Here is a 17,163-nt window from a genome sequence, read left to right as displayed (position 1 = left end):
ATTGGGGATGCAATGCACCTGAGCAGTTAAACGTTTCTAAATGCTTTGCGACGACTTATGTGTTTCATCCCGGCTCTTTTCCCAAATTTCGAATCCTGATTTTTTCCTCTCTCCTTTTGCTGTGTTTCGCTCTTTTAATTCTCATTCTCTTTTTTTCTTTTGTTTGACCCCTCTTTTCTTTCTTCCCTCCTTTTTTATTTTCCTCTCTCTTTTTGTTTTTTGTTTTCTTTTCTCTATTTTCTTTTAAGACTATGATCGAATCCTATGGGGATTGCCTACATATCATGACGCCGCATGAATCAGATCATTATGTAGTTCAGGGAAATAAATGCGAAATGATTTTTTTTTAATATTTCATTAATAAAAGACATCTTTTGAATTTTCTATTACAAGGACTTAAAAGTAGTGATGACTACAAAAGAAAAATCTACAGACTCGAAATAAAGCAATAAGCAACCTTGACAAGGATGAACAAAACTCGAGGAAAGTAAAATACAGACTCAAAAACTAACTAAAAAAAATCAAAAATACATAAGAGCCTCTGCTGGTACTCCGGGGGCTTGCGGGATATCAGCCGGTCTCTGCACAGGCCTACGGGCAATATCTTCTTGAAGGTGGTCTAGGTCAACCATCACCTGTCGAACGAATGTCATTACAGAAGCAAAAAACATAGACTTGGTCATGTCTTCACATTCATGGCATTTCATTACAACATAATCAGCTATCTCTTTAATCCTCATTCTGATGACACCCTTTTCTTGAAGCAAACGTCCAATCTGCTGGGCCGGAGCCTCTAACACTTGTGTATCTGTGTTGTTTTGGTCTTGTAACTGTTGCAGGCTTTCTTATAGTTGGTAAATCAATGCATAGCAATGCTCTCTTTCTGTCTTGAAATCCTTTATTTGCTTGACCATTTCATTTTCCAGGGCAACCAGCTTTTTTTGTAAAATTGCTACTTCTTTGTCATATTTCTGCTTCAACTGGTGGGCTAATCTAGCATGTTCTTCTGCACTTTTGGCCAACTTTGCTTGAGCATTTAACAAGTCTTTTTCGGCCTTTGTCAAGTCAAAACCATAATCATGCACTTTCCGCTTAGTTTGGTTATAATTTTCTCATCTCTCTCACTTCTTACCGGTGTCTCGGCGGCTATTTTCATTCTCTGGATGTGGGCTCGAATGGCTTCATTTTCCCTAGCCAACTTCTTCTTTTCCCCTTCATCTTCAGCTGCCTGCAAACTACTATCAAATTTGATTTTTTCAATTTGTTCTTCTAGTTTGTTTATTGTAGTTCAGTATTCTTTTTCTTTAGCTAACCAAACCCATTACTCTCGTGCTCCATCGGTGAATTGTTGGACATGGGGCCTTTTGGCAGGGAGTTCTGGTTCTTGATTGACCCGACTTCTTTTACCATACCATATGGCATAGTTGGATCCTACTTCACCCATGGACAAATCTCGTACTTGAGTCTGTGGTTCCAAAAACCTACATTGGTGCCAAATTTGACGAACCATTTCTTCTGGAAATGTGGCTTTTGGGCATAGTTCAATAACCTGTGGACTCAAATCTTCGTCATAGGGGACTGTTTTGTATCTGCCCAATTGGCGTAGGACCCGATGTGTGGCATATGGCTGAATACTCTGAAGACCCATTAATAAAAGAAAGCACACTCCGGCGGACATGTAAATAACTTCATCGACCGGGAGCCAACCGAAAGTTCACTTAATTCGATTTGCGTTTAAAGAACCCAAATACGCGAACCATGCCTCAGTACCTTCTGGCAACTCATGATTGTTTACTCGGTTTTCATATTCTTCGATGCAATTGAGTCCAGTCAGACCGTACTTCATGTAACCTGGGCGATGACAAAGATGTTCTACTAACCACATTTGTAAAAGCAAGCTGCAACCCTCAAAAAACTTTGTCCCGGCTCGACAAGCGGTTAAAGCTCGATAAATTTCTGCGAGAATCATCGGTATGATAGTGCCATTGGCCTTTTTGACCATAAAGTCGGCCACTCCTGCGATCCCCAATTCTATATGTCTGTCACTCCTTGGGCATATCAGAGTGCCTAAAAATGCCACCACAAAGGCCAAACCCCTGCGTGCTTCCCATTTGTCTTTATTTTCCTGATGATTCAAACCAGTGTCCGGAGCCTAAAATCCTTGGGGTTCCCCATACCGGCTGTATAAGAAACGGAATGTGCAGAATCCTCCGGCTAAATTTTAATTTTTAACCTGCCGGCTAATACTGAGGAGGTCCAAAAACTTATGAGGGGTTACAGTTCTTGGTGCTACTGGATATTGATACCTTAACTTCCCTTCGAAACCAACATAACCTGCTATCTCCTCTAGTGTAGGGGTCAACTCGAAATCAGAGAAGTGGAAAACATTGTGTGTCGGGTCCCAAAACAGTATCAAAGCTTCGATTATATCAACCCTTGGTTTAATTTCCAGAAGACCAGTGAACCCACTTAAAGCCTTTGTCACAGAACGCTTGCTGACCTCCCCCAGGTCGTTCCACCACATATGGAGTCCTAGTGAAATCTCGTCTACGACTCGAAAAGGTATATTTTCAACAGTGCTCATCCTGCACATTTTTATTTAAGGCGATTGGTTAAAAACAAGTGATTTTTGATTTTTTTTTACCCCAAAAGAAATATTATTTGTGCAAAATAAAATTCAAACAACTCAAGGCCACCTTTGCAAATACGGCCCTTCAGCCCTTCAAAAATGAAGATTTTAAAGCTGTGCTTGCTAAGTGGCCAAAATTAAAAAAAGAGCCATAGGTGGCTATTCTGGTAAAACAAACTTTCTGCGTCCCGTCGGGACGTTTCTGGCTATTTGGACAGAAAGTGACATCCCCTAAATTTATTTATGACAAAATGATGCATTTTTATATTTTCTGGTTATTTTTGCAAAAACGGGGCCGGACCCGATGAGGGTTGCCTACGTATCTCACATCCGGTGAGAATCAAACCCGCGTAGTTCGGTCAATTTGATGCGCAGAAAAATATGATTTGTTTTGAAATGATTTTTTTTTTGAAACTTTGGCAGAGTAACGAGATTTTTGAATATTGGGATTATCAAAACCGGGCATTTTTCTATCCTACCTCACTCTTGGTTTTTCTTTTTCTTTTTTTCTTAATTTTCTTTCCTTACTCTAGAACCCGGTCAACATACAAGCCAAGGAAATTAATGCACAAGTAGCACGTAAAGAATGCATTAGGATGGTCTTTTGATTTTCGGGTACACCTATCCTAAACGGACCCAACCCCTATGTTGAGTCCCCTAAGTCAAATGCACGTGATGCAAGCAAGCGTGCCTACTAGGGATCCGGCATGAGGTTGTGTTATTCTAAGTTTTAAATCCTGGGTGTATTGTTCTAGACCTGGCTTACCCGAGCGGACAACTCGAGCCGAGGGGGGCAGCGTACCGAGAATACAGAAGCTTCACCGGCTTTGCAACTTGTCCGAACCTCGTTTTAAAATTAGGATATGACTCTAACAGAAAAGAAGCCACGCGAAGCGCACGCTCCTCAGAAGATTTAGAAGACTCAGAGAGAAGGAGGGTTTCGTAGCAGTTTATATACAGTTCAAACAATATCAAAGCGGTAAAAAGCGGCATTTAGCACATTAGGCTCAAACACGTAAAAATCAGATAATAGATAAAAACCAAGTATAACAGTTATTCTAAGCTCGAATTCTGAACCCTGAACCAGAGATTCTGGGTTCGATCCCCAGCAGAGTCGCTAGAGCTGTCACACCTCCTTTTTCCGCAGTGGGATAGGGGATAAGGGAGTTTTTCCAATTAAAGTGACATTAATTGAAATGGGATTATTTATTAAAATCAGAGTCGCCACTTGGAATAAGTTATGGTGTCCCAAGTCACCGGTTTATTTGTATAAATCGAGAAAATTTGACTCTATTTATGGTATGCGAACACAAAAGATCGGGTAAGGAATTCTGTTAACCCGGGAGAAGGTGTGAAGCACTCCCGAGTTCCGTGGTTTTAGCACGGTCGCTCAACTATTAATAATTGGCTTAATTATCTGATTTAATACATGTTTTAAAACCTAGTGTGCATTTTTATCTTCTAAATCGCTTTTAATTATTTATGGAATTATCTCTGGAACAAGTCACGATGACGTACACTTGTCGTTTTGGCACACGTCGCAAACCGCACCACATAAAATGCACCCGCGATTGACGACATGTTTATTTTTATTATTGTTAGAAGTTATGGTCGGGTCACATGAAATGCACACCCGAATGGGATTTACGTATCGTTACCATGCCAAGGGAACCGTACCCATAGTCATAATAATTTATTAATCGGGCCTAAAGCAACTAGCGCGTGTTCATAAATTATTGTCCTAGGCTAATATGAAATTTGTTGTGGGGGTCACAAATTATGGAAATCACTTGTGGGTAAGTGTACAAGTATTAATTGATTCTAATTTTTGGACCTTTGTTGCATTGGAGTTCACTTGAAAGCCAGATTCGCTATGCTATAAACAATGACCTAAATTAATGAAAGAAATTGAGCCCCACACAAATCTCTTCTAGGCAAGCTTTTGGGCTTAAATATTTTTAAAGACAGTAGCCCAATAACTCTGTTAACGCCTCTCTTAACATTTTTGCATTTCAACATCAAATACAAATCAGCAACAGTTACACAAAGTTCTAAATATCAACATATGAATAAACAGCTTATATGGCTAGTTCATTAACTCAAACTCAATTTCGCAGAAAGCATTACACTATCAGCCATCGACGGAGATTATTTATTTTAATTGTTCTTAGCATGCAACAAAGAAACCTGTATACTTGCCCGAGTAACTCACATCAAGAATACAAACTGTACATATTGCAAATGGTTAGGCCTACATTATCAAGTCATTATAAGATAAAAATCCAGAAATTCCGCAGCTTCTACAGTACCACAGGGACTAAACTGAATGATTCAAATGACTTGAATGGAATCTAAATCTGTGAGATATATTCTCTAACAACAAACAACCACATGAGTTCAAACGAATTGCAATCAAACCTCATAAATTCCTAAACATCAAACAGAGTTTCAATTCCTTCAATTCTAATCAATAACTATCTGATAACTTGAACAATTAATGTAAGAATATTCGGCATTAAATATTGAACAGGAAAGGGAAGACAAGAAGAATTTGAGGCTTAGGCAACCGGACCTAAAGTCAAACACGAATTCAACACGAACACATCAATTTTTATTCATAAACTCAAAATAGAAGAGAACATGCGAGGATTTACATACCTAACTGCACAAATGCAACAGGAATGGACCGAGTAAGGATCTAAAGAAACTAGAGGATGAAGCTTGCACAGCAGAAACAGCACATCAACGATGAAACAACAGTGAGATCAACTTCAAAACCTTTTGCAAATCAGAAACGAGTATTTAGAGCTTTAAAAATTCTATTTCTTCTTGTTTTTCAGAAGCTTTTGTTTCTAGATTTCGAAACTTCTAATTTCGTTTTTAATGCATCAAATGAGTGAAATGAGAGAGTGAATATGCGACGATCAGTGAGAGGATGAATGAGTACTATGTGTGTGAGTGTCTATGAATTCAGAGAGAGATGAGAAGAGAAAGCGTGCGTGAGGAATTTTAGAGCATTCTTCTAATTGGGGCGGCTAGGGTCTTTCTTTATTCTCAAGGGGGATCTATTTTCTGCCCTCTTTTTGTGCCCTTTTTTCCACTCTATTTCTCACTATTTATCCTCCTATTTCCGTCTCTCTCCCCCTAAAGTGTGGATGAGTGGAAAATATATAGGTCTAGGTATAGGGATTAATTGGTGGCCAAGAAAAAGAGTGTGTATGGGCATGTGCATTTTTTGAGAGAGAGCATGTGAGTTTGTTACAAAAGATAAGGAAGAATCTTGCCACATGGAAATGACTCATTGACTCTTGCTTTAATTAATATTTTTTTTTAAGAGTGTAAAATAAAAATACTAGTTAAATATTTTAAAATCAAGAACATATAATTTTTGTGATTTTTAATTTTCTTAAATAAAACCTACTAAAAATGAAGTTAAGGTTAAAATATGTAGATTAAACTTAAAATTATTTACATACTAAAAAGTGTTAAAAAAATCACAAGTATGGTAAAAGATTAGGTGCTCACAGCTGCCCCTCTTTGCTTGGAAACATGAAGAGTTTTCAGGCAAAGACAAAAGTGAGCCGTGTGACTAATTTTTTACCAAATCTTTATTCAAAAGGGAAAATAAACAAAGGAAAGGGTGCAACCGAGTCCTATAATTTGACCAAATAACATCTCTTACATACATAGCTTTCTCAAAATTATTTGTTTATGCCATGCAAATGGCTCATCTATCCCATCAGGACGAGCCTACAAGTAGAAATACATTAGAGGAGTATCTTGTATACACTACTTGGTTCAAAATACATGCACTTAAATTTGAGTATGTGTATCACTCGACAACACATAATGCATCATGCAAACAAAGGCATTTTGAAATTTGCAACACGTAACTTTAATTTACGAAGGTTTTCCCTGTTAGTTGAAACTATATATTTGAGTTGCAATTTTTTTTCTCTGTGCAAAAAGTTAAGGGAAGTAGAACTGTTAGTATATATAGCCATAATAATTTACTGATTTATCAAGTTTCAAACAGTTGAAGTTCAGTAAAATCACATATTTATTCTTATTGTTAAACCAAAAAAAAAAATCTACCAATCTTTGAATTTATCAAAAACAATAATATTACATTGTTCATTTTCCAAGTCCTTTTGGCTTTTTTAACTATTTAGCAAATTGTACACACGATTGAAAGTTAAGTTTAAGGATTTACTTTTCAATATAAAAATTCATTATTAATGATCAGAAGATATGTCGAGTTAGCAACACAATAGAAGCAGCATAGACAACATATAATATTTTTATGATGATTGAGAAAATTGACCTCTTTTACGATATATAGAAAGTGGTAGAAGGAAAAATATTTCAATAAAAACCTGTGATACATTGAATCCATCTTTCACGGTTGAGGAAAAATAGCTTTAACGGCAGAAAAGTTGTTTGTCCAATATTGAAAGACCAAACTCGAGTTTGACTTTTTTCTTACTTATTCAGGCAAAAGACTTTTGAACTATGTGACGGTTGGGCTCTTATGAAACGTTTTGCTTCTTCTTAATTAAGATAATGATTAATAGAGGGAAGTTTAATAAAAATGGTTAATGAAGGGGCGTGACTTTTAAGTGTTTAACCAAAAGGCCAAAAAAACTGAAACAAAGAGGAAAGAGGCAAAATAATTGAGAAAAGGTAAAAAGCTGAGAAAAAAGAAAAGTTGAGAAAAAAGATAAGTTGAAACCGTGGCTTAGGAGAGTGTCACATCACCGGACTATGTCCCTCAAATATATATAGATTCGCCAGTTGTTATCAAAATTGTTGTTTACGAAGATAGTTGCTAATTCAAGACCAACAATTACCTCCGTCTCACCATTGCTGCCACGAATATGGAGAAAACAAAGCTATTTCAACAGAAAAAGAGGGAGAGAGGAGAGATGATGGTAGAAGAAGACGGAGAGATGACATCAGAAGAGTGAAAGAGGCGACAGAAAAAGATGGAGAGAAAATAAAGAAAAATTGGGTAACTAAATCACTTGATTTAAAAACACTAATAATGGATTGAGAGCCTTTTAACAGAGAATGTATACAATTTGAAGAAAAAATCAAATTAATTTTGATAAATAGCAAACTTTAGACACCGAATATATAAGTTTGAAATATTATATAGGAACTAAAAAATCTCCTTCTACAAGAATGTACCTTTTCCTTTGCACACAGGGACTTTTTGGCCCAATAATTAATTAAGTTGAAATTAATTTCAAATATACAACAACAACAGATCCAGTGCAGTTCGACAAGTGGGATTTGGATAAGGTAGAGTGTACGTAGGCCTCTTTAAAAGGCATAGATGTTGTTTCCGGGAAACTCTCGGCTCAGAGAAGTTTCAAATATAATGGTTCAAATTTAATATAGACACAAATTGTTAGATTACGGTTCAATAGAGCAGAAGCAAAATCATTAATAGGCAAAGTTACTTGATAGGTATGATAATAAAAGCAACAAATATATGAGAAATTAGTAGAAGTGTACAAAACATGCACACTATTGTTATACAGAGGTAATGTGCATGTTACTTCATATGAATATTCAACGATTTTAGTTGAAACCCAACTTTCCACCTCCTACAACTTCAATTTTCTCAATCGAAGTTGCTGGTTTGATTGTATGTTGTTCGGGTTTCTTTTTTTCTTTTACTCAAACCATTTTTTGTTCTTTAAATTGCCAAGTAACATGGTTAGATCTGCCTTATATTTCATCAATGACACTGTTCCCTTTTTCTTTGGTGCATTTATAAGAGGATTACAAGTCAAACTTTATGATAATGGCTTTTGATATCACACAATTAGATAATTTAAATATATAACCGTATATATATATAGCAGTCTTTGTCCCAAAGTGCTTGATGTTTTATTGCTTTTTGCTCCTTAAGATTATTTTTTACAAATTTTCGACCAACATTTTAGGTGTATTATTTTCTTATTTGATAATGAAAAAAATATAATTTATGGCGATATTATTACTTTTCATATAATTTTAGAATATTTAACATTCATTAAAAAATAGTTTAGTCTAATTTAACTTCAAAAGCAGATCATCGATAAGCACAATGTCATAAATTGATACCGAGTATGATTTTCACCTAAGTGTAAGTGTAAATTTATCTGCTTGCATGCTTATTTTATTCACAATAAATTTTGTAAGTTTAAAGTAAGAACTATGCAAAAAAGAAAAAAGTCTTTGGTTTGTCTGTATCCATTTTCCGGACTGATGTATTTTACTTTTAAAAAAAAACAAAAGAAAAAAGAAACAAAATGAAACAGATCACTCTGTAACCCTGCAATAAATCCAGAGAGCTAAATAATTTAAGGAATCTTTTTAAAAGATAAAAAAAAGCATGCGAGAAGAATATAAAAAACTCTTTTGAAAGTGAGTGAAGTAGACTTGTAAACTTCCAAATAATATATACTAATATATACACGCCTAGCATCTTCTTCAATATTATTATTACAGATCTTTCTCCTTTTCCCATTGAAGTTTTCACCTTTACTTTCTCTACAAACATACCCACAAGCAAAAAGTGACTAAGAAGATCTAAAAAGCAAAAAAGGATCAAGTTTTTAGTACATTTGAGTTGTGTTTATTGTCCTCAAAGCGGTGTAGGTAAAAATACCAGAATGTTGCTCTTTACTTCTATAGTTGGAAAAGAACTCATTGAAAAGAACTATCCAATCTTGGATCCTGTAATTGTGGTTCTTTACATGTTTCTAATCAAATTCTTACTCTCTTGTTAGTTCCATTGTTGAGTTTGTGCTTTTGATTATAAGATATCAAAAGGGTCTCTTTCTTTTTGACTTTTGTTGATTGAAAGATTAATTGAACGAGTGATTAGGAAATACCCAAACTGCATTTTAATATGTTTGGTTTTGCTCTTAAGAACCTTTTTTATTCCTTTTATGGAGAAATTGTATAATTTTTTAAAATAGGTTATCAATTTTGGCTGCCATTTTCTTCACCAATCTAATATATGGATTTTAGGTAAGCTGTTGATTTGAGAGTATGTGTCTTATTACATACATGGTTGCACTCTTTTTGTTCCCTGTCATATAGTACCTTCCATTTACATTGTACAAGGTTGTCATTTTCTAACATGGATTGTGTTATATTTCTTGACTTTAAAGTAAGTTTTGGTTTTACTTGCCTTTGAATTGATTCTAGCTAATTCAACATTGTCTACCAAACAGCCTTGTATTTTAATTGAAGCAATGGTTCTTGGGCTGAGGTCAAGGCACAAAAAGGGTGCTTCTGTGCAAGTTGAGTACGTTATTCAGGTAGACGAGATTAAGCCTTGGCCTCCATCACAGTCCCTGAAGTCTGTTCAGTCTGTGTTACTTCTATGGGAAAATGATGGTCAGAACTCTGGGTCTATCGTGTCTAGTGTCGGGGATACCAACATTGAATTCAGGGAGTTTTTCACACTTCCATTAACTTTATGTCGAGAAAAGAAGGCCAATGACAAATTCCAGAAGAATTTCTTGGACTTTTATCTGTATGAGCTTCGTAAGGATAAGACAACCAAAGGCCAACTTTTGGGGACGTCTGTAATAAATCTTGCGGATTTTGGACTGCTCGAGGAGATTGTATCCATTTACACTCCACTCAACTGCAAGAAGAGTTCTAAGAACTCTGAGCAACCAGCTCTATTTGTTAACATACATCCTGCTGATAACAGGAGTAGCTCAAATTCATCCCCTAATGTTAGCATAGGGAAGCAACGTCTATCCATAGAACAGGATGGGCAAGGATCTGTTGCAGATTCGGTGAATGAGAAAAATGATGATGAGAGTGAGATTGCATCTTTTACTGATGATGAGTCACCACATTCATCACAAAATGTTTCTGAGGCTTCACCATCTCAACAAGGGAAGGTAGTTGTAATACTTATATTCTCTTTGTCATTCCTGTTCCTCTGCAAAACTTTTATGATTACTTCATCGTCAAGAAACTAAAAATGGCCATTTAGCCATTTTGGTTTGGATTATGTCTTCTAATTCCTTATAAAGAAAAAAAATATGTCGTCTAACTTAATTGGTTTGTTTGATTTACTCAGTTTCATTCAGTCATTAAAAATGACAATCAATAATTATGCCTACTTCAGGAACAATTTTCATAATCCAAGCCTAACAGGCCGTTAGACTCATCCTTTTCGGCGTACTGCCTCTAGAGATAACACTGTAAATTGTCATTTCTTGAATTTTGGCTATATCCACGGAGTTGAAAATATTCTTTGCAATTCGAGCTTGAAACATGTTTCTACTTTACTTGTGTTAGGTGATAATAGCTTGTTCTTTTTCCTTGACTGCCCCATGACTGATTTAGTAGGGTCTTGGATTCACCTTCTATATTGACTAATAAGTGTTTTGCTATACGTAGAAGTCGGTACGGCAGTTGCTTGCCTACTAGTCTACTCCCCTTTGATAATAGACTATATGGAAAACCTGTAGAAGCATTCTATGTTTCAATCTGATGTATTGTAGGTTGTATGGTTTGTTCTACTACATATGTCTGTATGTCAGGGCAGTTTGTTTAGTAACGTTATACCATGACTACCTGTAGATTGCACATGAATCCATAATTGAAAACTTGCTGAGGGACGATCCAGAACCTGATCTACTTTTTGGACTGGACTCTGCAGCAATGCTCATGGATTCTACCAAAAGAAGTTCTAGAAAACCAGCTAGTAATGTAGCTCCAGAGTTGTCAGGCGGCTTATCTTTAAACAGAGAGCACTCAGTGAACAATGCCACTTCTTTGTCTAAATTTTCTGAAAGAAGTATGACGTCAATACAGAAGAAGCCTGCTTCTCAATTAACAGGATCTTCTTCCTCATTCCATTATTTTGGAGGTAAATATGGGAAGGCAAGTAGCTCTGAGACAGTCCTCGAGCAGCAAATTCTGATGCATGATGTTCAGGAAGATATTGCTGACAAGAAAGGCCTTCCTAAAGATGATGTCAAAGTCTCAGCAGAAAATGGTCGCGGCCATAGATTTCCATCCACCATCGACCATCTCGATGCATCTATTGAGGGTAGCTCTAGGCCAGCCAGTTCCAATTCTGATCGCCGTCAAGACTTCCAAGATAAACCGAAGGTCCATGTTGAAAGTAATGCACTCAAAGATTCACATGTTGGTGTGGTGAATGGAAAAGAAATGGAGTATCTAGAGATTGAGGAGGATGAGATCTTGAAGGAGATTCCTCATTTTTCAGAAATCAAATCAGAAATCAGCAGGAAACGCAGCACTATGAAGGGTGATGCTCTTAATTCGAATAAAGTGCTTGGATTGCAGGGATCTAGCATCACCAATGGTAAATCGAAGCATGTGAAGTCTCATCAGTTGACTGACTTACCTAACAGAAGCGGGCTTCCTGGTAGCAGCCAGAATCCAGAAAAGGCAACAAAACTGCATGTTTCGGAAGATGCTCGTTCTTATGGTAAAGGTAACAAACCAATGAATGGATCTCCTGACCGGAGAAATGAATGGAAGGCAAGAATTGAGACACTTGAGGAAGAATTAAGGGAAGCCGCAGCTGTTGAGGTTAGCCTTTATTCAGTAGTGGCTGAGCATGGAAGTTCTGCACACAAGGTCCATGCTCCAGCGCGGCGCCTTTCTCGATTTTATGCTCATGCTTGTACAGCAAAATCCCGAGCTAAACAGGCTGGTGCTGCAAGAGCTGCTGTTTCAGGTTTAGTTTTGGTTTCAAAAGCTTGTGGAAATGATGTTCCAAGGTATGTGATCTTCAAATACGTAAAAGAACTTGGTACAAGTCTCCTTTTTGTCTTTGAGAAGTGCATTCTTAATTCTTTTGTATTGGCTTGAACGCTATTATTTATCACCAATAGTAGTTCAGCATCAAAGTAAAGCCTTAAAACAATCTGGCAGTAACAAAAGTCAATGAAATGGAGAAACTGTTTTGATATCTGAATAAATATGTTGGATAAGGGTGCTGATATGTTTTTCTTTCTTAAATGAGAAGCTTTTGATGAGGCTAATCACCATATTTGCTCACTGGACCTGACTGACGACTGCCTGATTTTTTATTTCGTTTTGGGAGAGGGTTGGGTGCTAGATATTTTCAAGAAAGAATAATTCTAGAAGCCCTGATTATCTTACTTTATAAGAAATAATAATAAAAGTAAAAGCTCTAGAAGCCTTGACATCAAAATTCAGGTGTCTTAATACAGTTACTAGTCAAAGATATCAAATTTCTTTTGTCTCGGGAATAAAAATGGAAACGATAATGATGGGTGGGTCTCCCCAGAAATCATGATTGTCAAAATTCAGGTGTCTCGTCATCCTACTGCATTATCAGTTATTAATTAGCTTTTCTATGGAATAAAGATAGTTTCATTAATGAGCTGCAATAGGCATAGAGGGATGAAAGTGCTTGCCCTTCTGTACCACAGAAGAAATGTCAACTGTCTGTTTCTTGATTTACAGGTTGACTTTTTGGTTGTCAAATTCAGTCATGTTGAGAGCAATTGTTAGCCAAGCTGCTGGAGGAAGGAAAGAAGGTGATAGATCATATGCAGAGAGCAATAGGGGCAAATCTAGTTTAAACGGAAGATCGTTGAAAAAAAGGAATGAGTTTTCTTCCAATAAAGACCTCAACAATAGTCTAACAGATGAACTTGGTGACTGGGAGGATACCGAAACATTTATGCTTGCTTTGGAACAAGTCGAAGCTTGGATTTTCTCCCGCATTGTTGAGTCTGTGTGGTGGCAGGTTGATCCTAAAATTTGCTTCTGCTGCTCTCTTTCTGTTTCTTGATTCAATGAATAATGTTTCTTTTTCTACATTGCTGCTGTGACTTATTTTGTTTTTATGACCTGTAGACTTTGACTCCGCATATGCAAAACACAGCTGCAAACTCTGGTGGAAGATCAATGAGCACAAGTGTTAAAAAAACCTATGGGCGTAGGTGTAGTTTGGGAGATCAAGAGCAAGGTAATTTCTCCATTGAGCTCTGGAAGAAGGCTTTCAAAGATGCCTGTGAAAGGCTTTGCCCTGTCAGGGCAGGAGGACATGAGTGTGGCTGCTTGCCGTTGCTGGCTAGATTGGTAAGTTGATTGCACACTCACCCCCATTCGACAGATTAATTGTGCACTTCCTTTGAAGGGCTTATTTGAACATGTACTAGAAACTGGCTTAAGTCATTCCACTGCATTGTCTCTAATGGAAATAGCATTTTTCCTGTGTATGAACATGTGCATTTTGGTGTTATTATTGTTAATAGGGAATTTCTGTTTTTGCGGTTAAATGAGAAGCTATACTTTTGTTACTAGGACTACTTTGTTTGGACGCGTGCAACATTGAACAAGCTTTTCATAACTGCTTTCTCAATTCTGCTGCTTGGCTCTTACTGTTGAGCTCTTTGTTTATGGGTTGTAATAGGTAATGGAACAGTTGGTGAGTAGATTGGATGTGGCCATGTTCAATGCAATCCTTCGTGAATCAGCTGAAGAAATGCCAACAGATCCAGTGTCAGATCCCATTTGTGATTCTAAGGTTCTCCCAGTCCCTGCGGGGAAATCAAGCTTTGGGTCTGGTGCACAACTTAAAAATGCTGTGAGTTGTCAAGCTTCAATGGTTTTCAGCTTATTTCAGTAGTGCATTACTGATATGTCATTCTTCTTACCCAATATGAGATCTCCTCAAAGTTGGCCCCCCAAAAAGAAAAACAAATCTACCTGTATTGGAAATCTATCAGAGACTCTTACTCGTGATAGATGTCTTAAGCAAAAGGCTCAATGAGAGAGGTCTTATTGATTTGCAAATAGTTTTGCCCAAAGATGTTAACGGATTGGCTGCTTTTACATAGATGCAAGCCTCAGTAAGGCAACATAAATGGGCCTCACTTTCATATGTAAGATGGGTTAACATTCAATGAGTAATTCCATCTGAGATGCTGATATTATCCTCAATGTTATTCTTCTTACCCAATAGAGGCGTTCTTCAGAGTTGGGGGAAAAATCTTCCTTTCACTTGAATTAGTGGAATTTTGAAACCTAACATAGACTCAATACTTCAGCTAGATATTTTTAAAACAAGATGCTTATTGACAGAGTCCAGCAAATAGGTTCTCCAAAGATGTTAAGAGATTTTCTTGCCTACACTGAGACGGCAAAGCAAATCAGTAAGGCAACATAAATATGCATCAATTTCATATGTAAAACGGGTTAAAATAAGGATTAGTTGCCGTTTTCCATGTGATAAATTAAATAATTGTGGAATTGATCAAAAATAAATAAATTAAATAGTTAAGGAAGCTTGAGATTTTGCACCTTTTCTTAGACAATGCCAGAACTATTAATAAGAACTGGCTTTTGAATAGTGTATAAGCATGGTTTATTACTTGTTGTTGGCAGATTGGGGATTGGTCTAGATGGCTATCTAATCTCTTTGGAATTGAAGACAATGATTTCTCAGGTGACAGTGAGGATCTTGTTCATGAAAAGGCACCAGGTCCTGCCAAGCCTTTCCGTCTCCTCAATGCTCTAAGTGATCTAATGATGCTTCCCTTTGAAATGCTTGCTGATCCACAAACAAGAAAAGAGGTGAGTCCGTCAGCATTAACATTGATTGATGCGTTTCAAGCTACATTCTAAGTTTGTTCTTACTGTGCTGTTTGAAGGTTTGTCCTATACTTGGTCCAACTTTGATCAGGAGGGTTCTCAATGGTTTTGTTCCAGATGAGTTCTGTCCGATCCCAGTTCCACCCGATGTCCTCAGGGCACTGGATTCTCAGGTTGGTAGTCCGTTCAAGTGCATGTTAGTTGTGTTTGCTTGAAGTTTTGGAGTTTTTGCTTATCTCATTGCAATTTCATTTAATGCTTTTGATTGAAACTTTTCCAGCTTCCAGTTTACTGAGAGACCAGTTTTCTCATGAATGTTCTTTTCTTAATCTAGGAGGATGCGGTAGATGCTCCTGAAGAGCCTGTCTCGACTGTCCCATGCACTGCGTCTCCTACATCATATTTACCCCCTTCGGTCAGGTCCATTATAACCTTTCTTGGGGAGACAGGAAACCAATCTTTACAACGAAGCGGTTCATCAGTACTCAAGAAATCATACACCAGCGATGATGAGCTTGATGAATTGGATTCGCCATTGACTTCAATAGTAGCTGATAGATTCCGGGGTTCTCCTAATCTAGCAAAGTTGAACTTGGTCTCCAAGGGAAAGGGTGACAGGAATATTGTTAGATATCAGCTGCTTCGGCAAGTTTGGAGAGACGAAGAACACTAAAGAAGAAGCCACGGTGGTGTAAATATGTAAAGGCAGAGTAAATTTTTTGTTTATTTGCTTTCTTCAGCTGCTAAATGCCCAGAGATGAACTTCAAGACAATGTTTCAAGGTGAACTTCAGTTGTTTGAGTCTCCCACATTTAAAAAAAAAAAAGTTACTTTTTGAAGTTCTCCAGGTCAGATAATATTATTCGGTTGATTTCTTCCCATTTGCCCAACCACATAGTTATCCAGCATTTTGTGTTGGTGGAAAGTAGAAGGTATACAATAGAATAATCGATGGGATACCTGTTATAAAATATTTTAAATAAAAGGGAAAATACAAATTTGTCCCAAAATTACACGGTTGAAGTTTACTTTACGGACGTCCTTTTACCCCTTATTCTTGCTCAAAGTAGATGACACCTAATTTTCTTACTCTCTCTCCTTTTTTCCTTTTTTTTTCTTCTGCATTCTTTACACTTTATCTTCCATCACCTTTCTCCCTCTTCCATATCACCCACCAACACCCATATACCACAATGAAACACCAAAAGTCCATTCCATATTCTAATATCTATCTCACCAAACTCTATTTGCCTCACTTTCATTCTCTCTAATAGAATTTTTCCATCAAAATATTTAAATTATTGAACTTGAATGTCAACATTAGTGACCCACTTAACCTTTTTCATTCCACACCATGTGAGAACTCTTATGCTTCATGTTCTTAATCTCCAACGTCTCACCATCTTTTATCTCTTTAAATTGATTTGACCTTCATGAAACACATATATACACAATCAACAGATTTCCTCTCTATAGTGATATTCATCCATGGTCAAATCTCAAATTAAGATCCACTTGATTTCTTTTCCTACATCTTAAATTTTAATTTTTCATAAATAAATTTATGTGAAAATAATTTACCAGAAAAGCATTTATTTGGCAGTCTTTTAGCGGAAACTTTTTCCGGCAAAACCCAAATGCTTTACTTCTTTTCTTTTCTGTTCCATCTCTACACCTATTTTGTCAAAATAGCATTAAAGATGCTGCCGGAGCAACAAAAAGTTTGTCCGGAGAAAAATGATAAATGTTGATTTTTGTTGTTGCTTTGCTGGTTCATAAAGCTGAAACCTTCCTATCATGAGCTGAAACTTAAATTGTAGTTACTGAGACTCAAACCCGAGAAGGGATAACAGGGACATCATTAAATAGATGGGTGAGATTAAACTAGAATAAATAAGCATAAAGGGTTC

At 36.8% G+C, this 17,163-nt stretch overlaps 1 protein-coding gene across 3 annotated transcripts; it reads left to right on the top strand.

Moving 5' to 3' along the window:
- Nucleotides 1-9,065: 9,065 nt before the first annotated feature.
- Nucleotides 9,066-16,143, top strand: LOC107791943 (uncharacterized). Of its 3 annotated transcripts, none has more exons than XM_016614105.2 (9): nucleotides 9,066-9,280; nucleotides 9,862-10,545; nucleotides 11,234-12,405; nucleotides 13,118-13,403; nucleotides 13,514-13,738; nucleotides 14,073-14,246; nucleotides 15,047-15,235; nucleotides 15,313-15,426; nucleotides 15,588-16,143. In XM_016614105.2, the coding sequence occupies exons 2-9, from the start codon at nucleotides 9,883-9,885 to the stop codon at nucleotides 15,924-15,926; spliced, it is 3,162 nt and encodes a 1,053-aa protein (XP_016469591.1). In that variant the 5' UTR covers nucleotides 9,066-9,280; nucleotides 9,862-9,882; the 3' UTR covers nucleotides 15,927-16,143. The 3 variants fall into 3 exon arrangements, with proteins under 3 accessions (XP_016469591.1, XP_075086977.1, XP_016469592.1); XM_075230876.1 differs by having other exon boundaries at nucleotides 9,127-9,280; nucleotides 11,313-12,405; XM_016614106.2 differs by having other exon boundaries at nucleotides 9,148-9,276.
- The last annotated feature ends 1,020 nt before the right edge of the window (nucleotides 16,144-17,163 follow it).

This window comes from Nicotiana tabacum, chromosome 15 (genome assembly GCF_000715075.1).
Source record: "Nicotiana tabacum cultivar K326 chromosome 15, ASM71507v2, whole genome shotgun sequence".
Classification (NCBI taxonomy): Eukaryota; Viridiplantae; Streptophyta; class Magnoliopsida; order Solanales; family Solanaceae; genus Nicotiana; species Nicotiana tabacum.
Note: the sequence above shows the minus strand (reverse complement) of the source record. Positions and strands in the feature narration are given on the sequence as shown.